At 42.0% G+C, this 25,063-nt stretch overlaps 1 protein-coding gene across 1 annotated transcript in view; it reads right to left on the bottom strand.

Moving 5' to 3' along the window:
* The window catches only part of KIAA1210 (KIAA1210 ortholog), a 114,647-nt gene that overhangs the window by 41,811 nt on the left and 47,773 nt on the right, over positions 1-25,063 (bottom strand). The window contains 2 exon segments of the mRNA XM_021719192.1: positions 3,483-3,651; positions 7,780-7,850. Of these exon segments, the coding sequence (XP_021574867.1) occupies positions 3,483-3,651; positions 7,780-7,850 (240 nt within the window).

Raw genomic sequence — 25,063 nt, 5'->3', positions numbered from 1 at the left:
TGCATTCCCCTTAAGATCAGAAATGTAGCTATAACATCACTTTCACAATCAGGAACAAAAAGCCAATTAAAACATTCCATTGCCCACAAAACGCTTTTAGTGCTCAATGTATAATTTGTTTCATTTCTACCTGTTGAATAAAATTTTCATGGGTGAATGCAAATATGACTTATAACTCCCAGATGTGTAAGATTTTAATGAGTCACTATTTTTGTATTTGTATATTCAACTGCCTACCTGACAACTTCCTCTTTGATGTTCAATGCATCTGAAACTTAATTCACAATTAAACTTTTATCTCTTTCCCCTTCAAAAAAAAAAAAGAGAGAAAGAAAGAAAGAAACATGACAAGGCTCTTACCATTTCTATTCTACGTGTATAATATCCAAAAGGTGGAAACAACCCAAACATCTATCCATCAATTTATAAATGGATGAAGTGTGGTATATTTAGGCAATGGAATATTATTCAGTAGTAAAATGGAATAAAGTTCTGGTATATGCTATGACATGGATGAACCTTGAAAACATACTAAGTGAAAGAAGCCAGTCAAAAAAGACTACATTCCGTTCATGAAGACAAAACAGATTAATGGTTTCCAGAGACTGAGATGGGGACAGTTAATAGAAAGGACTGCTTGATGGGTATAGGGGCTTCTTTGTAAGGTGATAAAAATGTTCTGAAATTGATTGTGGCGATGGTTGCACAACTCTGTGAATATGCAAAAAATATTGAATTGTACAATTTAAATGAGTTAATTGTGTGGTTTGTGAATTATATCTCAAAAAAGCTGTTGCAAAGAAATCAAGCACTTGTGTGATTTCACATGAATGATCTTTGAAAACATTATGTTAAATGAAAGAAGTCAGTCAAAAGAGGGTACATATTGTATGATTCCCTGTATGTGAACTGTCCACAATAGGTAAATCCATAGAGACTGAAAGCAGATTTGCGGTTTTGCAAGAGGAGGGGGAGATGGGGAATAACTGCTAATGGGTGCAAGGTTTCTTTTCGGAGTGACAAAATGTTCCAAATTGTGTAATGGTGATGGTTGCAGACTCTAAAAAGTAGAATCGTACACATGTGAGTCATATTTCAATAGAGCTGTTATATAAAGATACAAAATTATAAATCTTTTCCTATTAGGTAGGAAAATATGTATGTGTATATAAAGGACAAGTTTAAACATGAAAAAGAAGGAGGAAAGGAAGAACAAAAGAACAAAACAATGAACGAACAGACAAAAGAAAGAAGGAAAGAAAGCTGATACTTCCTACATCATGTATGGCCCTTGAAAACATGCTATATGAAACAAAAGGTGAACTTTGTATGATTCCACTTATACGAAATGTCCAGAACAAGCAGGTTTATAGAGGCAGAAAGTAGATTCGTGATTACTTAGGTGGTAGAGGGGAATGGAGATTGACTGTTAATGGGTGTAGGGTTTCTTTTAGAGAGAGATGGAAGTGTTCTAAAATTAGACAAAATAATTTTTAAAATTTTAAGTACTTTTAATACTTATTACCTTTATTACAAAATAATACATGGATGTTGGCACTTAGTGTAGCAGCTTGGGCATTGTAGGGCTGGCGCCCGCCCTGTCATTATAAGCCTATCTGGCTGTGGAGCCTGCACATGGGTGTATTTGGTCATGATACACACCAAGGACAATCTCATTTTATGGGGATTAAAACAAAACCCACTCTAAGGTGGCTTGTGGACCAGCAAGAGAGTAGAGGAGGCAGACATCTGCTACTTTGTACTAACCCCCATCCACCTTTTCTGCATAAAACTGCTATCCAGGAGGCCCTGGTGGTGAAAGCAACACACTCTGCTTTACTAAAGCAGCTGCTCAGCAGAAAATTAAGGTGACTCTCTATATAAGTACTTAGTGGGCATGTATGATTGACTCAACACTGAGAAAGTAACGTCTTCAGACATCTCTCTATACACACATATGCTTGTTATGCACATATATACACTTTCATTCACTGCTGCTCTGTGACCTGCTGCTTCAATCGAGTTCCGAACAAGTGTAGCATCTGTAACTACCTTACCTCTCCCGCTTTGTGCAAAAAAGTTGAGAGGAAATTTGGGCTTGGAGTGGGCTAAGTGCCAGAATGCAGCTGTTGAGTTGGCTCTATAGTACTAATTCCTCCCTGATCATAGGATTACGTTAGCACTAGTTGAGGTCAAGATTGTCAGAAACCAAAACCCTTATCCACTGACTATCCAGTGCTCATTGACCTACTCCCTGGAACAAAAAGAAAAAAATTTTTTTTAATCCAAACAAAATATTGGCCTTAATTAAGGACAATGAAGTACATTACAACAGTATCCATTTAGAAATCAAATGAAGGAATGGGATTGTCCCATCAGATGCTGCTTAATACAGTCTTGAAAATAGATACTGGTCTTATTGTAGAGGCCAGGGGAAGGCTGGCTATAAGAAGGTATGAAGGGAAGTATATATGTCAACTAACTGTTCCATTCCCACCAGGCAAAGCTTTGAGGGCATAGGTAGCAGCACTGGTGATCTCTGGAAAGCGGGAGAGGATGGGTCCAGGCAAGTCTGGAGTTTAAGGTCAAGAGAACAGGCCCAAGTAGAACTTTATAGAGAGGCATCTGATTGAGACAGGTGGGAGTACTGAGTGTCAGTGAGCACTGGATAGTCAGTGGGTAAGGGTTTTGGTTTCTGACAATCTTGGCCTCAACTAGTGCTAATGTAATCCTATGATCAGGGAGGAATTGGTACTATAGAGAGATAGCATAATAGGATGTAGAAATTGGGGTATTTCGGGTGAAAATCTGAATAGAGGTGTCAGTGGTAGCTGGAAACAGTCTTCCCCAAACTCTCTGTGACCAATATAGCATTTCCTGCTGAGGGTGGGGGAATAGAGAGAAGAGGATTTAGGTTGTTTGCTTGCTTGTGTGTGTGTTTTTATAGTAATGCAGTGATTTCACATCGTGTTCTGACCCACCTTTAACTAGATGACTTTACTCTCTGAAGCTTTCATCACTCATTGTGAGATCTGGCTCCCCTAGCCAAATCTGCAGTCTGAGAGTCAGGCAAGCAAACCAAACCAAGCCTCCTAAATGATGTAAGCCCTTCTTAACATATGAAACAAGGCTTCCAGCTCGTTAGCAGTAGGCCCTACATCTCAAATTATCTTAACTGTCACAGAAAGGGTTTCCCTGATCTATCTGTACCCTCTCACCCAGTGCTCTTGGAAAATGGAGTGTGCATTGGCCATGCTCCAACCCACTGAGCTGTGCAGCCCAGACAACAAACATGCACAAACAGAGAAAAGGCCTCCTGAACATGGCTGCATTGGCAATGACTGCAAGTCTGGCCCTCACAGACAGGGAGGCCAAGAGTCTTTGGACCTAAAGGTCCATTCGTGATTTGGCTGCCCAAGGAGGATCCAGTTCTAGCTACCCCTTGCCCTGTTCCCATCCCCTTCCACCCCATTTGACCTTACCCAGGCTCAGTTTGTTGATTCTCCTGAACTGGATTCAGAGTAGAGATGCTAATATTGCTGTCGGACAAGTTTGGTTTTAACGTCATCCTTCCCTGGTCATCTTCAGGCTCCTTTTTCTTCTTCTTGCCAAAAAAGCTTTTTAAAGCTTTAAATTTAGATTTCTTCTTTCCTGGGGGCAAAAAATAGAAGTGAGGCAGAGTGTGATAGTAGAAGGGAAGACAAGAAAGGAGACAGAGCCTTCACGACAGGAATGAGGACCATGATCCCAGATGCCACCACAGAGCTTGGCCCTCACCCCCAGTCCCCACAGGACCATTTATTCAGTTGTCTCCTTCATCATATCTTAATAACCCAGTGTGAAAGTTCTGAGACATAAATAGCACGGAGTAGGCTGGTTTTAAAATCATCTGTTTTGTATGCTCTTTGGCCTTCTCTCTTAAACTCCTCATCCCCAAAGGATTCTAAAACCTATGAAATATAAGGTTTTTATGTGCAATCCTGATTGCTATATTCAGTTTTGTGCTGGAAAATGCTTAATAATTGGTTCTCTGAGGGGAAATACCTGACCTGTAGTATTTGCATATTTCTGTGTTGTATATACTCCCACCATGGCCAATTTGAAGCTACTAATGTGATTATTGGGAAAAGATGTACACAATCAGTCCCCTAAACCAGCATGAGCCAGCTCCAACATGCCAGTAGATAATTCCTGCCCAAGAAGGACAAATTGGCCAGAGTCCTCTTATAAACAGGGAGAAACAAACTATATTTTAGCCTTTGGAGGCATCGCCATTTTCCAATTAGAAACAACAAGATCTATTGATTCTGAACAGGTGGATTTCCTTTTTTTCTTTTCTTTTTTTCTTTTTCTTTTTCTTTTTTTTTTGATCATGGCTCACTGCAGCCTCAAACTCCTGGGCTCGGGCGATCCTTTTGCCTTAGTCTCCCTAATAGCTGGGATTACAGGTGCACACCACCATGCCCAGCTAAGATATTTTTATTTTTTGTAGAGATGAGGTCTTGCTATATTGCCCAGGCTGGTCTCAAACTTCTGGGCTCAAGTGATTCTCCCACCTCGACCTCCCAAAGTGCTAGGATTACAGGCATGAGCCACTGCACTTGCTCTTCTGACCTTCTGAAAGAGGAACAACTTTATGCTCAGAGGGTTTAGAAACACAGTGATTGCTGCCTTTCTTGCTTCAAAATCCCACAGTGAAAAGGAGGAAAGCAAAGCTAGAGAATCTGGAGTTGCAAACAAGCTTTTCATAAGCCAGCAAAGACAAAGAGGGGAGAGAGTCATCAGCTGATAGCTCCATTTGTGACACAATCTATAAACACTGAATAGCTGAATAAAAGCACATCTAATAAACCCTTCCGTCTGTAAAACTAAATTTAACAAACATAATCGTTCCATGAGTAGACAAAATTATACATTAACACATTTTTATGTTCCGAAATTAACAAAATGACTAGTGACTTTGAAACTATAACAGGTGCTAAAAATTAAGTATGCATATATTCCAATTTTCCCCCAACTTTCCATTTTTTGCTGGGCAGACACAACAATTTGTTTTCCCACAAGGATTCAAAATAGCTTAAGCAGTGCGTGTCTCTTCCAACCATGGACTGTAGAAGAAGAAGAATGTTTCCATTCCATCCTGGGGTGGGGGCGAGGGGAACTCTGAATATGATAGTGATATAGCTTTGTTGGCAAGGAGTTGGGAGAGCTACCAGAAGATGGTGGGTTGGCTGCTTGTTGATGTAGGGCAGTGACTTGGAAGCTGGACAGAGCCTTAGTGAGCAACTTACTGCCAGACACAATGTCAACAGCAAGAGTCTAAGTCTTCTGCCTGCTTTTCATTAAGAGACCTCCCTATACCTAACTGCATTCGACCACCTCACCCCCATGTATGGCTACAAGCCCTGGTCTCAGTCCCGGGAGTGAGATACAAAGACAGGTAGTGTACACATCCTATGTTACCTTTGAAAGTCTAATGAGATCCAAAATGGCTACCATATATTCACGTGCATAAATTAGCCTTCTAAGCTTTCTGTTTTAAAGGGGTGCCTTTAGCTGGGCTTGGTGGCTCAGCCTGTAATCCCGTGCTTTGGGAGGCTGAGGTGAGTGGATTGCCTGAGCCCTTGGGTTCGAGACCCGCCTGGGCAACTTGGCGAGACCTCATCTCTACAATAAATCAAAAAATCAGCCGGGCGTGGTAGTGCATGCCTGTAATTCCGGCTACTCGGAAGGCTGAGGCTGAAGGATCACCGGAGTCCAGCAGGTTGAGGCTGCAGTGGCCGGGAGCGGCCACTGCACTCCAGTCTGGGCGACAGAGTGAGACTCCAACTCAAAAAAAAAACGGGGGTGCCTTTAAATTGCCATTAACCGAGCCTTCTACAGGCTGGACACTAAACGTGCGATGGATAGAGAGATCTAGACAGCAGGTGTGGGTCAAAACCCACATTTGTACTTAGCAATGCTTATATAGGTAAACTATACAGTGGGTAACTTAAGCCACCACAAGGTATAGCAGTTGTGGTCAGTGAGCTGACAGCTGAGAGTTGACAGCAATCTGGACTTCTCTTATAACAAATCCATTAACTTCCTTATTCAAGGCCAAGGACCATGCATTTCCAAACAAGTAGCTTTCAACATCCTCATCCAATAAGGGTGTACAGCATGTCACATTCCAGAAAACAGCTTGTTGAAGGCAATCTTTTCCCCCCAGAAAAAAAACACAGCTAAATCCAATTTGCTGTTTCTAGGTTGTATATTTGCTCATCCACCATGCACACAGGCAGCCCATCTGGATTGGACTTAATGAGCTTTAAAAATGTATGGCATAAAGATGACCCTGTTCTCTTACATTGCTGCTTGGAAAAGAAATATTTCTAATGAAACCTTCTTCCTTTCAGCCTCCCAACAACTTGGTGGCTCAGCCTGTAATCCCAGCACTTTGGGAGGCCGAGGCGAATGGATTGCCTGAGCCCGCGGGTCCGAGACCAGCCTGGACCACTTGGCAAGACCTCGTCTCTACAATAAATAAAAAATCACCAGGCATGGTAGCGCGCACCTGTAGTTCCAGCTACTTGGAAGGCTGAGGTGGAAGGATCGCTGGAGCCCAGCAGGTCGAAGCTAGAGTGGCCGTAAGCTTGCCACTGTACTCCAGTCTGGGCAACAGAGACTCCAACTCAAAAAAAAAAAAAATTAAGAACAGAGAAAAGGCATTTCCTTGCTTCCACTCTTCATCAATATATACCATATTGCCACCTTCTTTTGTAGGCATCTGACTCATACCCAAAAAGGTAGGTCAATTGATTTGGTAGTTGGGTCTGCCTTGATGAAGCCTTTCATTCATTTATACATTCATTCATTTATAAATGTTGGAGTGCCTAATCTCTCTCTCTCTCTCTCTCTCTCTCTCTCTCTCTCTCTGAGACTCAATACTAAACAGTGGTAACACAGATGAAAAAGACCCAAGCACTGTCACCAAGGATCTATGCCAGGTTCAGCGTCTTATGCCCTGCAACACCTGGGAAGTCAGGCCCCCAGGAAGCCATGAGGATTTTCCCCTCTCTGTCCTTCCAGACCAAGTTTTCTGTATAATATGTCACTAAAGCAAACTCAGCAACAAAATTGAAGAGCACAGTGGACTGTTAAATTCATTTCTGTCTTTAAACTCAATGTCTCACTTTGCACCTTTTGATTTATTTTATTATGGTGCATGTGAGTGTCAAAAAAGCTTATCATTATTTAGTGACTTTTGCCTCCCTTTCCATTATTCCATTCATTATCATCTGTCACTCATAGCTAGCACCACAATTTAGGCAATGAATACACATCTGAGTAACTTTTGTAAAGGAGAGTTTTTCTAATTTGAATCCTACTTAGCAAAACCTATGGAGGAATCTTTTGTTTCTAGACCCCTTTACTTCTCAAATTTCAAATTCATCTGTTTGTTAGATCTGCATTACTATCACAGTGAAACCTCAGTTGAATCTATCAGATCATGGTCTATTCTGATTGTTTTTTTCTGATTAATGGAAATATTTCTCTTGCCTTAGTAACTAGAACCTGGCAACCATCTCCAAAAAAGATCTCACAACCTCTAACAAACCTTTTGACTATCAGAGTTGGGGGGTAACAGAGATGAGATTAGAAAACTGAAAAGTAAATATGATTAAGTCTAACATTAGTATCAATTTGATCTGAACTGTGTCTTGCTTCTTTATCCTAGGAAGTTAACACAGTAAACAAATCTAGTTCCAGTTATCAAGCTTTGGGGGGATTACTTACCCTCATCACTGGCCTCCAGAACTTCCAGACTGCCAGGAACTTCACTTAGTAACTCAGCCATGGTAAGAGCACTCAAATAAAATACAGAGAAAAAAAACAAAAGATTATCATTTAATATCTAAGGCATGATGCAATCCTTTCACCCTATCCCTTCTCCTTCAGTTAGATTCTCAAACTAGTCAAGAAAAGAAATACAAATGGAATTGCCATTCAGATAATTATCCTTTATTTATAAAAGACAATAATTACATTTGTATAAAATGTCCAGTATAGGCAATTACATAGACACAGAAAATGTCTTGCATAGGGCTGGGGGATGGGCCTTTTGGGGGGAGTAATAGATAAACAGTACAGGATTTCTTTTTGAGATGATGAAAATGTTCTAAAATTGGTCGTGATAATGGTTGCACCAATCTGTGAATATATTTAAAAACACTGAACTGTGCACTTTAAATGGGTGACCTATAATGTGTGAATTATATCTCAATAAAGCAATTACCAAAAAAAAGAAAGGCAAACAACCTAATCTATTGTGTTGTGTTGGGGCCCATTAATTTTGGAGGCCTGTTACTATTCATGGGTGTGTCTAGGAGGACAAAATTGTCTTGATACCCATTCAGCGTCATAAAGGAAAAGATTGACACATTTGTCTATATAAAGATTTAAAACTTTTGGCCAAAGAAAAGAAATCAAGAGAAGAATGAACAACTGAAAAATAATACTTGCAATAAATATGACAAATATAAGGATCAATTTTCTTAATTTGTCAAGGGCTCTTATAAATCAATAATTGAGTATAAAAGAGGTGAAGGATGCAAAGGAAATTCACATAAAAATAAATACAAACAATTAATAACCATATAAGGAAAGGCTCAGAAATATAAATCAAAATAGCAAATCAACATTTCCATCTATCAGATTGTCAGAAAAAGTTTTCATTTTAATGGCATTCCATTTCTGATGATGGTGGGAGAGATAGGGACTCCCTTATGCTATGAAGTAAATAGCTCTCTCTAAAGAGCTATTTGGCAATATCTATCAAAATTAAAAATTCACAAACCTTTTGATCCAGAAACATCGTGCTAGAACTTCACCCCATAAATATACTCACGCTTGCATACAAAAATATACATGCAAGAATGTTTGTCACAGCCATTGTTTTAAAAGCTAAAAATGAGAAACAACCAAAGTGATCATGAAAAGGATAATTCTCCAATGACTCTATGTCATGTTTCTGGGGAAGCATGTCAGTGATAAACCTTTATAAATTGATGCTGACATTCTTTTTTAAATGTTATTCTTTTAAATTCTTTTTATTTTTAGAGAGAGGGTCTCAGTCTCTCCCCCAGGATGGCACTGGCACCTTCATAGCTCACTGTAGCCTCAAACTCCTGGGCTCAAGCAATCCTCCTACCTCAACCACATCCCTACACACACACAGTAACTGGGACTACAGGCACGTGCCACCACACCCTATAATTTTTTTTTATTTTTACTTTTTGTAGAGAAGGGATCTCACTATGTTGCCCAGGCTTGTTTTGAGCTCCTGGCTTCAAGCAATCATCCCATCTTAACCCCCCAAAGTGCTGGGATTACAGGTGTGAGTTACCTCACCTGGTCTAATGCTTACATTCTTGATGGGAGTTTGTGGGGAGAAAGTGAAAGTCTGATGAGCACCATAACCAGAGAAAGGGTACTATATTCATACATAGCAAGAAGGCTCTAAAGAGGTAAAAAGAAACCTTGCCTCCATGATAGCTCCCCTAGGGGTCTTAATGCGACTGACTGAAGTATTGTCAAGTGGGGTTAAGTAGGTTCTAGAACCCCCTTGCTCACCCCATATCTGCTCTGCTCCCAGACATAGCTAAGCTGCCACTGCTATTTCATGAATGGACTTCAAGTCTATCCTATCCTGTTCTCTAGCTTTAAACTCCTGATACATCTCCAGCAGTAGAAAGGAGTGGCCACAGGCTCTAAGGCTAAGGAGAACTTGAAAGTTCACATAGCCAGAGCACCTGAGGCCTTGGAGAGCTAAAGGTTCCAAACCACAATGAGAGCTGACAAGGCCGTGATATCGAGATGGCTTCAGATTCACTTTACTGAGATGCCCTATGGTTTGTTACAGTGTGTTCTCCTTCTCTGCCTTAAGTAATAAACCCAACTTGTTCAACTACAGGTATGTTCCTGACTGAAAGGTACTGATACTTTGTTCAAGTCAATCTATCTCTGAGCTAATATTGCAATTTTACTTAAATATGACTGAGTTCTAGGCCCACAGAGTGCTCAATAATTACCACATATACACACACACAAGTACGTATGCACACGCGCACCCTCTCCACTCTACAACCATATCCCCTTGCTTACCATACACATACCATCAGGAGAGCCCACACATATACACACCAATATATTGTCCTAGAAAGAATAGATTTCCCCCTTAGCATTCCTGCCTCTACTATTTTTCCAAGTTCCATCTGGAAATCTGGCAGGAGATTTTAGGTAGGGAAATTCAAAAGCCCCTAAGAAATTCAGAAGGAGAGCAAAAGCAATTCATATAACTGGTAAGTTCCTGGCCATATTAATAAACATGGCAACATCCTCTGCCTCTGCCACTAAGGAAGCCATTTTGGACATTGGGGAAATAAACTCTCTCTGAGCTTTAGAAAAGCCCATGGAATAGGATCCTGTAATCCAAATGCTGGGCCACAGTGGGTTAATATCACATTCTCATTTATAAGCGAGAGCTAAACTACAGATCTGCAAAGGCATAGAGAATGGTATAATGGACACTGGAGACTCAGAAGGGGGATGGTGGGAAGGGGTGGAGAAATGAAAATCCACCTATCGGGTATAGTGTGCACAAGTGGGAGTGGTGGGTACACTTAAAGCCCAGACTTCTTCGCCACTATGCAACGCAACCATGTAACCAAAAACTATTTGTACCCCCAAAGCTATTGAAATTAAACAATAATCATAAAATAAAATAAAAAACATTGCCCTTGACCCACCACTGTTAAGGGTAGAAAAAGAGAAGGAAACAGCCAGCAAAGAGAAACATATGAAAGATAAAAAGGAGAACAAAGAGAGAGGCCATCTTGGCAGCATCAGAACCCCTAGAGCATTAATAGAACCATTCAATTTAACCCTGAGCATAAACTGAAATTCTCTCTGGCATGCTTGCCTTATTTCCCCAACCTAAAGGTCCTGATGGACTTTAGGCCCATCTTGTTCTGCTCTCTAGCTGTAAACAGCAGATCCAGCTCCAGCGGTAGAAAGTGGTGACTACAAACTCTAAAGCTAAGGAAAACTTGCGAATTTGTGTAGCCAGAGTGGCAGGAGCCTTGAAAAGCAAAAGGTTTTAAACCACCATCAGCCAATTGGGACATGAGGAACTGTCTCCCCTCCTGGATAGCCCACCAACCACAACAAAAGACATAAGCCTCTTGTTGATTTCAAGTCCTTTTTCTGTTACCACCCCATTCCCTTGCATCTCTTTAAAGCAAAACTCAAAAGAGTTATCTATACTCACGGCCCTTATGTCCTCACTTCTGCTCTCTTGAGCTCTCCAACCAGGCTTCCAAATCGAACAGCTTCCAAACCACTCTACCAAAACTGCTCTAATAGAATCCACCAGTTACTCAACCTTTCAGCATCATCTCACACAGTCCGTCACTCCCTCCTTTGAATAATTGTATCACTTGCCTTTCAGAACATCATACTCCCCTAATTTTCTTCCTACCTCATTGGCTGTTCCCTCTGGGTCTCATACTCCCCTAATTTTCTTCCTACCTCATTGGCTGTTCCCTCTGGGTCTCCTTTGACGGATGTTCTCCTCTGTTTGATTTTGAAATGTTGTAGCACCGTAGGGCTTTGTCCTTGGCCCGCTTCTTTATCTACAATCGTTTCCTAGAGACCCACACAATTAAATAGAAATGTTAACTTGAGCACAATTGCAAGACACATAGGTAACTTTAAGTTTTTTAGTAGCTACATTTAAAAAAGAATAAAAAAGAAACATGTGAAATTGCTTTTAATAATATATTTTACTTAACCCAAGATCACCAAAATGTTATTTCAACACATAAAAATAACTGATGATATATTTTACTTTTTTCACACTAAGCTGCTACATCAGTTACATCAGCCCCCCTGCTCCATCCCCCCACTCCCTGCCCAGTGGCTTCCCATCATGCTCAAGGTAAAATCTCAGTCCCTTATCACAGGCCTTGAGTGATCTGGCCCCATCTCCACACCCCACTGAGCATCAGTTCTGCTACTCTCCTACTGTGTCCATCAGCCCAGCCTCACTGGTCATCTTGATAATTCCCCCCTTTCAATCTCAGGATCCTTGCATTTGCTGCTCCCTCTGCCTGCAGGGCTCTTTCCCCAGATAGTTGCAAGACTAACTCCTTTGCTGCATTCAAGTATTCAACGTTACAATCCCCCAGCGCATCCATGATCATCCTAGTTAAAACATTCTCAGTCTCTCCATTCCATTATCCTTTATTAACATCTTCACAGCCCTTACCACTGCCTAAAGTTATATTCTATATTCATTTAATTACTAGTTTCTTGTCTATCTCCTCTTTTAGAAGGTACATTCCATGAGTTCAAGGGCCTTGTCTATTTTGTCATTGGATCTCCCAGCACCTAGAATGGTACCTAGAATGAAAGGGTCACAGAATTTACTGTTGGATTAGATGTGGCATGTAAGGGGAAGAGCTGGCATTCAATAAATATTGCTGAATGAATGTCTAAGTTCAATAAGACAAAGGAAAGTCATCTAAGAATGACCCTGTGGACAGAAAATTTCTTAGAACTAGAGGCACAAGGCATGCTGTAGGAGGCAGCAGAAGACTTGTCCTGAAAGAGGAACCCAGTCATTTCCCAGTTTAGCAGGACTTGCCTTCTTTCCCAGCAAGGTGGGTCTCACTCTTGGGTTATTTGTGCTGAACAAAATACTCTTGGGTCCCTCTCATCCTTGATGCAGAAAGTCCATTCCTAGGTATCTCAGTCATGTGAATTCTGGGTAGGGAGCCCCATTCAGCTGGGCTAGGTCTGGACCCTCATGGAGAAGGAGGTTTCAGTAACAGAAACCCTGCCTAGTCCTATTTTCCAAGCACCACCATTGACAGAATGTTTCTCCTTTTGCCTCCAGGCTGACCTTAGTAAACAGAGCTTTGCTTCCCAAGTATCTCCTCATAAAGGCATCACTTTAATTTTTTTATGTGTCTTATCAAGACTAATATAAATTGTAAACAAACTTGTTTCTTAATTGTACCATGACTCATTGATAGTGGCCTTGAGGCTGCCTCCTCTGGTCTATACTTTTATTTATGACATTTAGCAGAAACTGCTGTCACCTCACTGGTATCTCCAAGAAGAGGCACAATGTCCTCTCTAAAATACAAATGTAACCATGAGCTTCCCCTGGCTTAAACTCAGTCCACCAACTTCCTGCTGCCTGAAGGATAAAAGCCAAGTTCCTAACATTCAAGGCCCTCTGGAATCTGGCACTCTACCAGAGGACCTTCCGGTTCCCAGCAGCCTACTCCTACTCACAAACCACCATGCTCTGGTCTTCCAGAATCACCAGTCATTCTCTAAACAGGCCACGTGGCTCTTGCTTTCTCTGCGCTCTGCACAGGTTGTCCACTTGGCCTGAAACATCATCCCCCTAATACCTACTGAAAGGAGGTACCTATAGAAACCTAGAATAAACTTAGTTTAGCCTTTTTGCCTCAGCATAACCATTTTTGCTTAGACTTTACCCCTGACATGCTTTGAATCTAGCACAGGTTAGACATAGATTAATTTCCAATAGGCAGGCTTTAGGAAGCATACAGACATTTCACTACAGGCCAAGCAGCAGCCTACTCTAGTCCCTTGGCAAATCTCCATCGGATAAAAGACATGGACAGAGCCATAGAAATGATAATAGATCACCTTTTGGTCAAGGAATTTGTGGATTGCAAATGTCTGGCATGTCTCTTGCAGGAAAGACTCCTCCTGGCCCAAACCCCCAAGTTAACCTAATCACCCCTTTGTGACCTATGTGACAAAGACAGACCCCACCATGGCAGCAATCATGTGACTAACCCACCCATCTGCCTGCTGTCTATCACCTAATATCAGTACCTGCACTCACCTTCCCCTTCGTGATGACATGGAGCAGACCACCACCCAATCACCTTAATGACCTTCCCCTATCCAAGGGATATGGTTAAAAGGACTCAACTATGAGCAGCTATTTTGCCATTGCCTTGCTAAGCTATGGTGTGGCCATGTGCTCTTTGAGCTGTGGCCAGGCCATGTTTCCCAGCTTTGATCCCCTTTCCTACCTTGGGGAGGTGAATTTTCTCTCTCTCTCTCTCTCTCTCTCTCTCTCTCTCTCTCTCATTTATTTTTAACTAAACTATATTTTTTAATCTAACTTCTGTGCAATTCTTTGCATCCTTCACGTGGCATTGGATTGCACCCCAGATACCCCACACCCCAGCAAGCCTGACCTAACGTTATGGAGGCCCTGCTGGGAGAGTGTGACCCTAACACCCACATCCTTGAAATCCTACACATGCTTCAAGATCCAGCTCAAAGGTAACCATCCACTCCCCATGCTCTCGGCCTTCGCACATACCTCTGTCATAGTTGATATTATCTTGAGAACAGAGATCTCACTTATATTATCTGAGTATCACCAGCACCTAGCCCACTAGCAGGTACACAGAAGATACTACATGTGTTTTTGGATGGATAAATGCAGGAGTTGGGGCCAGGGAGTGATTGCAGTGGCTAATAGGAGTCATGGGGAAAATGAACTCCTTTTTTAAACTTACGGGGACATTTTGAGACACACTTTCAATAAAGGATCCCTCCTCCGCCATAAAGTTCTATGAAAACTCTGACAAACTGAGTAAGGAAAAAGGAAGTAGGATTTTGTATCCAGTAAATGATGATAGGCCTTCAGACTCACTTATAAGGAGCATAAATAGTCATGTAATAAAGATCACCAGGAAGTCTGGTCCAGCAGAGATATGGTTTCATTATCAAGTCATTCTTAAAATGCTGGTTTGCTTGTTTCTCTAGGCCAACCCCAGATACTTAGGCTCCAAGAGTTACCTTTTCCTTCTCAGGCTGCTTCACTTAAGGACTGAACAAGAGCTCTAGGGGAGAAAAACTAGGAAAAAAAAAAAAACAGGACAAAGTCCTGTCTTTCAAGGTTGTTGAAATCTTTTAACCACAGCCTGATTCAACTTCAAGAATTCAGAAGTCTTTGCTTGACAGCTTTGCTGCCTTCCCAGAATGGATAATGTTAATAGAAAGCAGAAGGCTTCATGTTTTTGCTTTTGTTTAAAAAAAATACAATCTAATAGGATGAAATGATTTTCATAGAGTCTGTGGTAGAATTCTAAGATGGCTCCCAAGATCTTTGCCCCCTTGTATGCATGTCCTGTAAATCAACTCCCAGGCCTTGGACTAGTACCAGTCCGTGGCCTTTTAGGAAATGGGCTGCACAGCAGGAGGTGAGCGGTGGGCAAGCAAGCAAAGCTTCCTGTTATTTACAGCTGCTCCTCCCTCATGGCTCACATTACCACCTGAGCTTCACCTCCTGTCAGATCAACATCACTTTAGATTCTCATAGGAGCACGAACCCTACTGTGAATCGCACATGTGAGCAACGTAGGTTGCTCCTTATGAGAATCTAATGCCTGATGATCTGAAGCGTAGCTGAGGCAGTGATGCTAACACTGGTGAGTGGCTGCAAATACAGATTAACATTGGCAGTGAGATTTGATTGCATAGAGATCATAATAAATCAATTGCTTGCAGACTCCTATCAAAACCCTATCAGTAAGTGGCAAGTGACTTGGTGTACTTCAATTGTACAGCTGCATCTGGTGGCAGGCTGTAAGTCAGAATCTAACACTTATTTTAGTCCATGCATGGCCCACCCATTATTTTATTTACCACTTCCATGTGCCTCTCTTTTTATTTTTATGGTGAGCTGTAGAATTATTTCATTATATATTACAATGTAGTAATAATAGATATAAAGTACACAATAAATGTTATGTGCTTGAATCATCCTGAAACCATCTCTCCACTCCAGACCATGGAAGAATCTTCTTCCACAAAACCAGTCCCTGATGCCGAAAAAGTTGTGAGCCATTGCCTTAACCTATTCAGATGTGCCATTTAAAAGGGAGTCTACAGGTCAGATGCAGAAATCAGAGGGATTCGAAGTTGCAGCAGATGCTCTCTTTGTTGGTCTTGTAGGAACAAAATGTGATGCTATGGAGGGCCACATGGCAGGGAATGGCAAGTAGCCTCTAGTAGCTGACCAAACCCCTTGGTTAACAACCATCAAGAAACCAGGGACCTCAGTCCTATAGCCTCAAAAAATTGAATTCTGCCAAGAACAAGTTTGGAATATGACCTTGAACCACAGAGAAGACCTAAACCCTGGCTGTTCCATTGGTTGCAGCCTTGAGAATTCTGAGCAGAGAACCCAGTTAAGCCATGCTTGTACACTTGACTCATAGAAACAGAGATATAGTAAATGTGCATCATCCTAAGACACTAATTTTTGTCATTTCTAAGACAGCAACAGAAAACTGAGTCCTACAGACCCCAGCTTCCATTGGGGAAGAAGTCAAAAGTAGCACCAACATCTTCCTAACTAGAGAAGTGAAATACCTTTACAATGAGAATTACAAACCACTGCTCAAAGAAATCCAAGAAGACAAACAAATGGAAAAATATTCCATGCTCATGGATAGGAAGAATCAACATTGTTAAAATGTCCATCCGACCAAAGACAATCTACAGACTCAACACAATACCCATTAAATAACCAACATCATTCTTCTCAGACCTGGAAATGACAATACAGAAATTCATATGGAAACATAAACAACCACGATCAACCAAAACAATCCTTAGCAAAAGAAACAAAGCAGGAGGTATCACACTTCCAGACTTCAAACTTTACTATAAGCCTACAGTAATCAAAACAGTCTGGTATTGGTACAAGAACAGTCATATAGACCAAAGGAACAGGATAGAGATTACAGAAGCAAAGCCTCAATTTCTCAACCAACTCATCTTTGACAAAGCCTCCAATAACAACCACTGGGGAGAGGAAAACCTATTCTGTAAATGGTGCCGGGAAAACTGGCTGATCACATGCAGAAGATTGAATCAAGGCCCCTACATATCACCATACACAAAAATTAACTCTGAAAGAATCAAAGACCTAAACGTAAAACCTCAAACTATAAGAATCTTAGAAAAAGCAGGAGACACCCTCATGGAAATTGGAACTGGCAACCAATTCCTGATTAAAACCCTAAGTGCCCATACCATAAGAAATAAGATAGACCTCATCGAACTGATGAGCCTCTGCAAAGCAAGAGAAACCATCAAGAGAGCAGGGAGACAGCCCTCAGAATGGGAAAAAAATATTTGTCAACTATATATCTGACATCTAGAATCAACATCTAGAATCAACAAGGAACTCAAAGGCATAGAAAGGAAACAAGCAGTCCCATTAAAAAGTGGGCAAAAGACATGAATAGACACTTCGCCAAAGAAGATACATGGGCAGCCAACAGACACATGAAAAAGTGCTCAGCCTCACTCATCATCAGAGAAATGCAAATCAAAACCACACTGAGATACCACCTAATCCCAGTAAGAATGGCCATCATTAATAAAACAAACAACAACAAATGCCGGCGAGGGTGCGGTGAAAAAGGATCGCTTCTACACTACCGGTGGAAATGCAAACTAGTGCACCCTCTTTGGAAGACAGTGTCGTGATTTCTCAAAGAACTAGAAATTGACCTTCCATATGACCCAGCAATTCCCCTATTGGGAATATACCCGGAAGAACTGAAATCATTCTGCAAAAAAGATACCCGCACGCGCATGTTTGTTGCAGCTCTGTTCACAGTAGCAAAAACAAGGAACCAACCATGCTACTCATCGAAGCTGGACTGGATTTTTAAAATGTGGTACATATACACAGTGGAATATTATTCAGCCATGAAGAAAGACAAACTTGGATGGACTTAGAGTCGATCATACTCAGTGATCTATCACAGAAACAAGGAACAGAGTACCAGTTGTTCTCACTCATAAGCAGATCTTGAATAATTATCATAATACTATAAGAAAAGGATTGGCAGTAGTAGGAAACTGCCAGGAAAGAGGGTGTGGAATTGGCAGTTGAGGGAAACTGCCAGGAGAGTGAGGGGGACACCTCATCAGCAAGGGTACCTACATAATAAACATTTGTATACCTAACCCTGAATTGTATCCCACAGCTTTAAAATACAAAAAAAAAAAAAGTTTTTAAAAAGTAGCCATAAAGCTCAACTGAAAGGGAGTCCTATTCTGTCTTTCAATCCACAAATGCTGTTATCAAAGGCTCTGTTCCTGTGTGGTTGAGGCAATTAATATTATAAAATTATCCACTAATTAAATTGCTGAGTCCTCCCTCTGTGCCAGCTAGACACTGCAAAAAATGATTTTATGTGCATTATCTCATTGAGTTCTCATAAGAGCCCTAAGAGGTAGGCATTGTTATTTTGTTTATATTATTTTCATTTCCACTTCCCAGATGAGGAAACTGAGCCTCACTGAAATTAGGTAGTTTGTCCAAAGTTATGCAAGTTGTGCGTAATAGAGTGAAAACTCAAACCATGTTCTGGATGATTTCAAAGTCCATGGTTTGACCACTACACTCTTCTCCCTCCTCTCTTAGCAAAATCTAGTCAGTATAAAATGTCCACCCACTCCCACCCCAAAGAATTTTTCATACTGGTCTATTACAAAACCTGAAAATAGGATAACTCACCAAACCATTATGAGCCCCTAACATCTTTGCAGAGATGTGTTGATCATTTTAACAATGAATAAAGTCCTGCCAAAAATGACTTGCTGGACACATATATTGTGATGAGATACCTTAACTTAAAGGGGATAGGTCTGTTACCTGGGGACCTTCAGGTGGTCAGGCTGAAGTGATGTGCAATGGGGAGGGAAAGATAGGAAAGCATGAAGACACCGGGGGACTCAAGAGAAGAGCCAAGATTGAGGAAACTAAGAAGGGATTCCACAGCTTTAAGTGTGTGTTGGGTGCCAAAAGCTCTGCCCTTAAATGCTCTACCAGTTCTCAAGTCCATCCCAAGCAGAGTGTGTCTGAGGCATTTGATTTTATTATGTATTTGTTGTGGTGGCCATTATTACTGCTCCTAGTAGTCAATAATACCTCAGTTGGGATAGGGAGTGAAAATCTCCAAAGAGGAAAAATAAGCCAAAGTAGAAAAAAGGGGTGGGGACTGTTGGTGCAGACTGTGAATTTTATATAGCTCATTAATTCCATGGGATTTGACACAGATAATTCCTGCCCTGAGAATTCAAAAAGCATCAAGGAGAAGAGATATCAGAAGTTACTCCCTAGCCATGGGAGGCAGGAGAGATAAAGGAGAAAAAGCAACTAGACTGCAAGAATGTGACCCAGTCCAAGCTGAACTCTCTGTGCTTTTGGAAAGGCAACTTGTAACTTTCCAGTTTCATCCGGAGGTCTTTTGGTCCACAGGGTAGAGGTTGGGGGAAGCAATCTTAGCATCACCCCTACAGTTATGATGACCTTTGGTCTCCCAGTTCTGGAGTGAACCAGAAGTCTTCCAGTGAACCTTGTCTTAACAGGGAGGGAATGGGCATAAGGAGGGGTGATGCTGTTATCCCCAGAGGACACATGTCCAAAGAGGGAAAAAAAAAAATCTGAAAGCCCTGGAAATTCTCAGTCAAGGAGATAGCTGAGCATTTAGAACCTCAAATTTCCTTACCCCTTAACCCCATGGACAACCCTCCATCTAGGCAAAGAGGCAGGTGCCTACCTGGAGTCCTGGGAAGAGTTAGCAAATGGTTCTCTGGTTCCAAATCTCTCCTTTTACCTTAGCTAAGGCATCGCCTTCTTGTTCGACTTGGCCTAAAACATCCACCATCAGAATCATCCATTCCCCTTGAAACAGACAACAGAGTGAGAACATTATTTCTCAGGGTTTCTCTCTCTAGTACCCCTAAGTCTTTATGCATACCCACTATGTGCTCAGACCTGTTTTAGGTGCTATGAAGGCAATGACAAAATAAAATACTTCACATTTACTGGACACCGAATATGTGCAAATACTGTTTGAAGTGCTTTGGATACCTCATCTCATTTATTCCTCAGGGCAATTCTATGAGGTGGGGACTAGTTATTCTCACTCCTTCTCCATTTTGTAGATGAGGAAACTGAAAGGCTAAGTAACTGCCCAAGGTCACACAGCAAATTCAAAGTCTGAAGATAGGATTTGAATCTAGACAATTTGACTCCAGAACCAATAAGTGCTACCTAAAATGATCTACTCTACAATGATAAAGAAAAAAGTATACACATGAAAAATTTGAGAATAATAGTACATTAGGAATCAGAAAGCTTGAGTCCTGATTCTGCTCTTCCAACAAGTTGTCTTTGCAGCCTTGCCCAAGTCATGGTCCTTCTTTGAACCTCCATTTCCACATTTGAAAAAATAAGGAGATGAGACAAAATCTGCTGTCATTTTATGACAAGGATTCTCAGGGCTAAACTCTAGGGCATTGATTATATATGGGAGGGGTCCATAGGCCCCAAGAGGTGTGCAACAGGAAGCTGGAGTGTTCGTTGCTTGCATGTGTGGTATATGAGGCCAGAGGGCAGAAATGAGGCAGAGAGCCAAGGTTAAGCCAGAGAAGGGTGTCTAAAACACATGGCAAAGCTGAGATTGGCAGAAAGCCCCAAAGTCAGGCTGGGATGCTGAGATCCAGATGTAAATGAGGTCAAAGATCAATAGAAGGTGACAGTAAAGGGAAACAGCAGATGGGAGAATTGGGGATAAGAAGCTGACAAGTCACAGGAGGGCCCAGAGGGTCCTTTTGTGAGTGGCTCCATTTAAAGCAGCAGAAGGTACTAAAAGGGACCTCTCAGTACAGGCTGGAGTCATCATGAAAGACCTTGATAGATGAAGCAAATATTTTTTTTTAATCTTAAAATTGTGGGGTACAGTTAAGGGTTAGATATACAAATATTCATTGTGCAGTTACCCTTGTTGATGAGGTGTGACCCCCTTTCCCAGGACTGATGTTGACTACCGTTAATCCCACCCCCTTCCCCTCCCTACACCCCATAGTTTCCCGCCACTGTCCATCCTTTTTTTGTTGTTGTTGTTGAGTTGGAGTCATACTCTGTCACCCAGACTGGAGTGCAGTGGCCGCTCCCGGCCACCGCAGCCTCGACCTGCTGAGCTCCGGCGATCCTTCTGCCTCAGCCTTCCAAGTAGCCGGAATTACAGGCATGCGCTACCATGCCCAGCTGATTTTGTTTTTATTTATTGTAGAGATGAGGTCTTGCTGCCCAGGCGGGTCTCGAACCCACAGGCTCAGGCAATTCACTCACCTCAGCCTCCCAAAGGTGCGGGATTACAGGCTGAGCCACCGAGCCTGGTTTGTCCATCCTTTTCTTATAGTATTACGGTAGTTGTTCAAGGTCCACTTATGACTGAGAACATGTGATACTCAGATCTTTGTTTCTGGGAGAGATCACTCAGTATCATAAACTCTAATTCCATCCAGGTTGCTGCGAAATTCATGATTTTGTTCTTTTTTATGACTCAGTAATATTCCATTGTGTATATGTACCACATTTTTAAAATCCAGTCCTCTTTTGATGGACAGCATAGTTGGTTCCATGATCTTGCTATTGTGAACAATGCTGCGATAAACATATTGGCCCATGTGCTAGGCAGAGAAGTTTGCTGACAGCTTGAGCACTGAGGCACTGAAGGTTGGTACAGGTGCGTTAGGGATGGGGACAGAAGGGGCAGATGACAGCCACAAACACTGGGTGACCAGGAAGAGCCTGAAGACTCTGGTCTAGAATGATGTGCTTGGGGCAATGGGGTATTGGGGTGGTGGCACCTGGTTCACTCATATCCTCTTTGCCCAAGTCAGTTTTCACACCTGACGCCTGTACTTCTTTAGCCTAGGACCTGGAGCAATAACCAGAAGCTTCTGGAGCAATATCGACAGGCCACAGAAGGAGGCTTCAGGGCAGGAGACACCAGACAGCAATGGATTAGAAAATAGAGTGTCCCAGGGTCTGGGGCTAGGCAGGACACCAAGAGGGCAGAGAAAAAGGGACCACTTTACTTACAAGAGGGCTTGGAGCCGGGCTCGGTGGCTCAGCCTGTAATCCCGCACCTTTAGGAGGCTGAGGTGAGTGGATTACCTGAGCCCGCGGGTTCAGCGAGACCTGTGCTGCGAGACCTCATCTCTACAATAAATCAAAAAACAATCAGCTGGGCGTGGTAGCGCATGCCTGTAATTCCGGCTACTTGGAAGGCTGAGACGGAAGGATCGCTGGAGCCCAGCAGGTCGAGGCTGCGTTGGCCGGGAACGGCCACTGCACTCCAGTCTGGGTGACAGAGTGAGACTCCAACTCAAAAAAAAAAAAAAAAAGAAAAACAAGAGGGCTTGGAACTGCGTCAGGCTAGAAGGAAGTTAGTGAAGGAAAAGAGAAAGGCTCAAATAACTTTTCTCTAATTCCCTCCTCTTATGTTCACTTCAGGCCACAGAAGCAGAAAGGAACCCAAGGGGCAGTGATCGAAGCATTTTCATATTCATCCACTCATGCAATTCACACAATTCCTAGGCAAGGAAAGGAACAGGATTGCCACTTTTTAGAAAAAAGTGATGTGACTCAAGCCCTTTCTACTGGAGAATACTACCTTGAGGGAAAAGAAAAGTGACAGTGATTCCAGGAGAGCAGAAATCTGTTGGGCTTCCTAAACTGTAGGCACAAGAATCCCTAGTCAGAATGGCCCAGGGAAAGAGAAAGCCACACTGGGAGTAATATCCACACTGTCCTAAAAGAGGAGTGCTTAAATAGGGTTGGGAAGTGGCTGGTCCCTGCCCTATCTGGACACTTCTCTGTTGTCCTCTTGAGAGTGAGAGGGACACGCACTCCAGCAGGTAAGTAATAAATGAGATGAGGCATGAAAAGCAGCACAGTGCCTGGTACAAAGAAGTGCTCAGTCAATAATGGGGTATTTCAAATAGTAGGGTATTACAGATTAGGGCAACATGTGGCTAAAGGGTACAGGGAGGAAGTCTGTAAGTCAAGGTCTGCATAACAATCACTGATTCCTTGGTGCTCACCCCCAGAGATTCTGATTCTTCAGTGAGGGTGGAGCCTGGAAACCTGCCAATCCAGAAGTTCCCAGGTGACCCTGAGGTAGAGCCTTCAAACATCATGCTTTACGGAAACCCTGCTGTAAATCACATTGGGTACTGGGCATGGCTCAAACAGAAAAGCTGAATTGAAAGGCCATAAGAAATGAATGCCAGGACAGGGGTGGTAAAGAAAAAGCAATGGGAGTGATATCTACAGAGAATTATGACCACAAACAATGGTATTTTTTTCCTAATAAATTTCTTTAAGACTTGAGCCTCCAATGAAGCCTCTAGCAGTTTTTGGAGTGTTTAAACCCCAGCTCTGCTATTAACAAACTGTGAAGCCTGAGACACACTGAGTCACTTCTTTGAGTCTCAGTTTCCTCACCTAAGAACGAATTGAGTTAGATTTGGAGACTAGGTTTCCTCGTAGCCCAGACGTTCTTGGATTCTATGATTCACTGAAATGATCTTTCAAAGTTCCCGTTCTTCCTAGAGTAGCCAGACTTTTCATAGGCTCACTATAAGTAAGCCCTGCTTGAGTTGGCCAACTGTGGTCCACCTTCAGTGCAGTCCCTTCAAAAGCCTGTCAATATTTTCAGAACACTCTTTTACTTTCAGATTGAACAGAAACCTAAGCTACTTTTTCCCACTTAAAAAATGCACAGGGTTGCAGATTTAACTTAAAATTCCTCACTCATTCTTTCCTCAACTTCTAAAGAGTTTGTTTTTTAATCTTGTCAAATCAGGAGTTCATCCCTATCAGAGAACTAACTCCTCCCAGACAGTTTCCTCCAACTCTGAATAAGCAAACATAAAGCTTCTGGAGCCCCAAGGGTGGAAGAAACAAACATTTCTTACTTGTAAAAGTAAAAGTATGTCCTTCAATAATAAAGTATGGGCTGGGTGTGGTGGCTCCTTGTAATCCCAGCACTTTGGGAGGATGAGGTAGGAGTCTCACTTGAGGCCAGGAGTTCAGGACAGCCTGGGCAAAATAGCAAGATGCCGTATCTACAAAAAATTAAAAATCAAAAAATTAGCCGGTGTGGTGGAACACTCTGTAGTCCTAGCTACTGGGAAGCTGAGATGGGAGGATTGCTTGAGCCTAGGAGTTCAAGGCTGCAGTAAGCCATTGAGTGTGCCACCGCACTCCAGCCTGAGTGACAGAGAGAGACACTGTAGCTTAACAAAAAGGAGTATGGCTGGGCATGGTGGCAAGAACCTATAATCCCAGCTACTCTGGAGGCTGAGGCAGGAGAATCACTTAAACTCAGGAGTTTGAGGCCAGCCTGGACAACTTAGCAAGACCCCATCTCTAATTTTTTTTAAAGATATGGAGGTTTAGTGGGCATTTTTCTCCTCCTTTACTCACCAGGTTTCTAGAGACCCCTCCAACTATCACAAATGAACACTGAAGTAATACAGAAATCTCTGCTCATATGCTTGATGGCAAACTCAAGACAGTAGATTTTTTTCTGCCTAATCCGGGCTCTCCTCCAAATGTGGGTGGGCAGATACGCTTGGGCCTTTTTCTTTTCCCAGTCCCCATGGACTCAGAAGAGTCTTCTTTTGACTTACTTTTCTCTCCATTTTCCCGGGACAGTTAGGCTTACGGAAAGGGGTGACCTACATGCAGTAAGAAAGAAGTATCACGACCCTCAGCTCAATAGGCTGGGCTAGTCAGCCCATAAAGTCCATGGGATAGGAAATAAGAAATGAAGACCTTGTTAATGTCAAAATGCAAAATGATTTTATCAACCTTTAGTAGCAATATCTTTTTCTGAAATACATTACCTAAAGTGCTGCTGCTCTTTTCTTATTCTTATCTAGATTTTCCCAGGTTCATATCTCTTCCTATTCTCTCATTTCTATCTCTTATGTCTATATTATAGTAGATAACTAAATTATGTTGTTATAATTTGTTGTGTTTATAACAAGAAATACCATTCTAAATGTTCAGATTAGATGAGTAAAATATTTTCTGTTTCTACTTTTAAAAGTTCAAGTAAGTTGCTTTAAGAAA

Source organism: Carlito syrichta, unplaced genomic scaffold (genome assembly GCF_000164805.1).
Source record: "Carlito syrichta isolate Samal-C Ts95f unplaced genomic scaffold, Tarsius_syrichta-2.0.1 Scaffold314294, whole genome shotgun sequence".
Classification (NCBI taxonomy): domain Eukaryota; kingdom Metazoa; phylum Chordata; class Mammalia; order Primates; family Tarsiidae; genus Carlito; species Carlito syrichta.
This window is presented reverse-complemented; position numbering and strand designations above follow the sequence as displayed.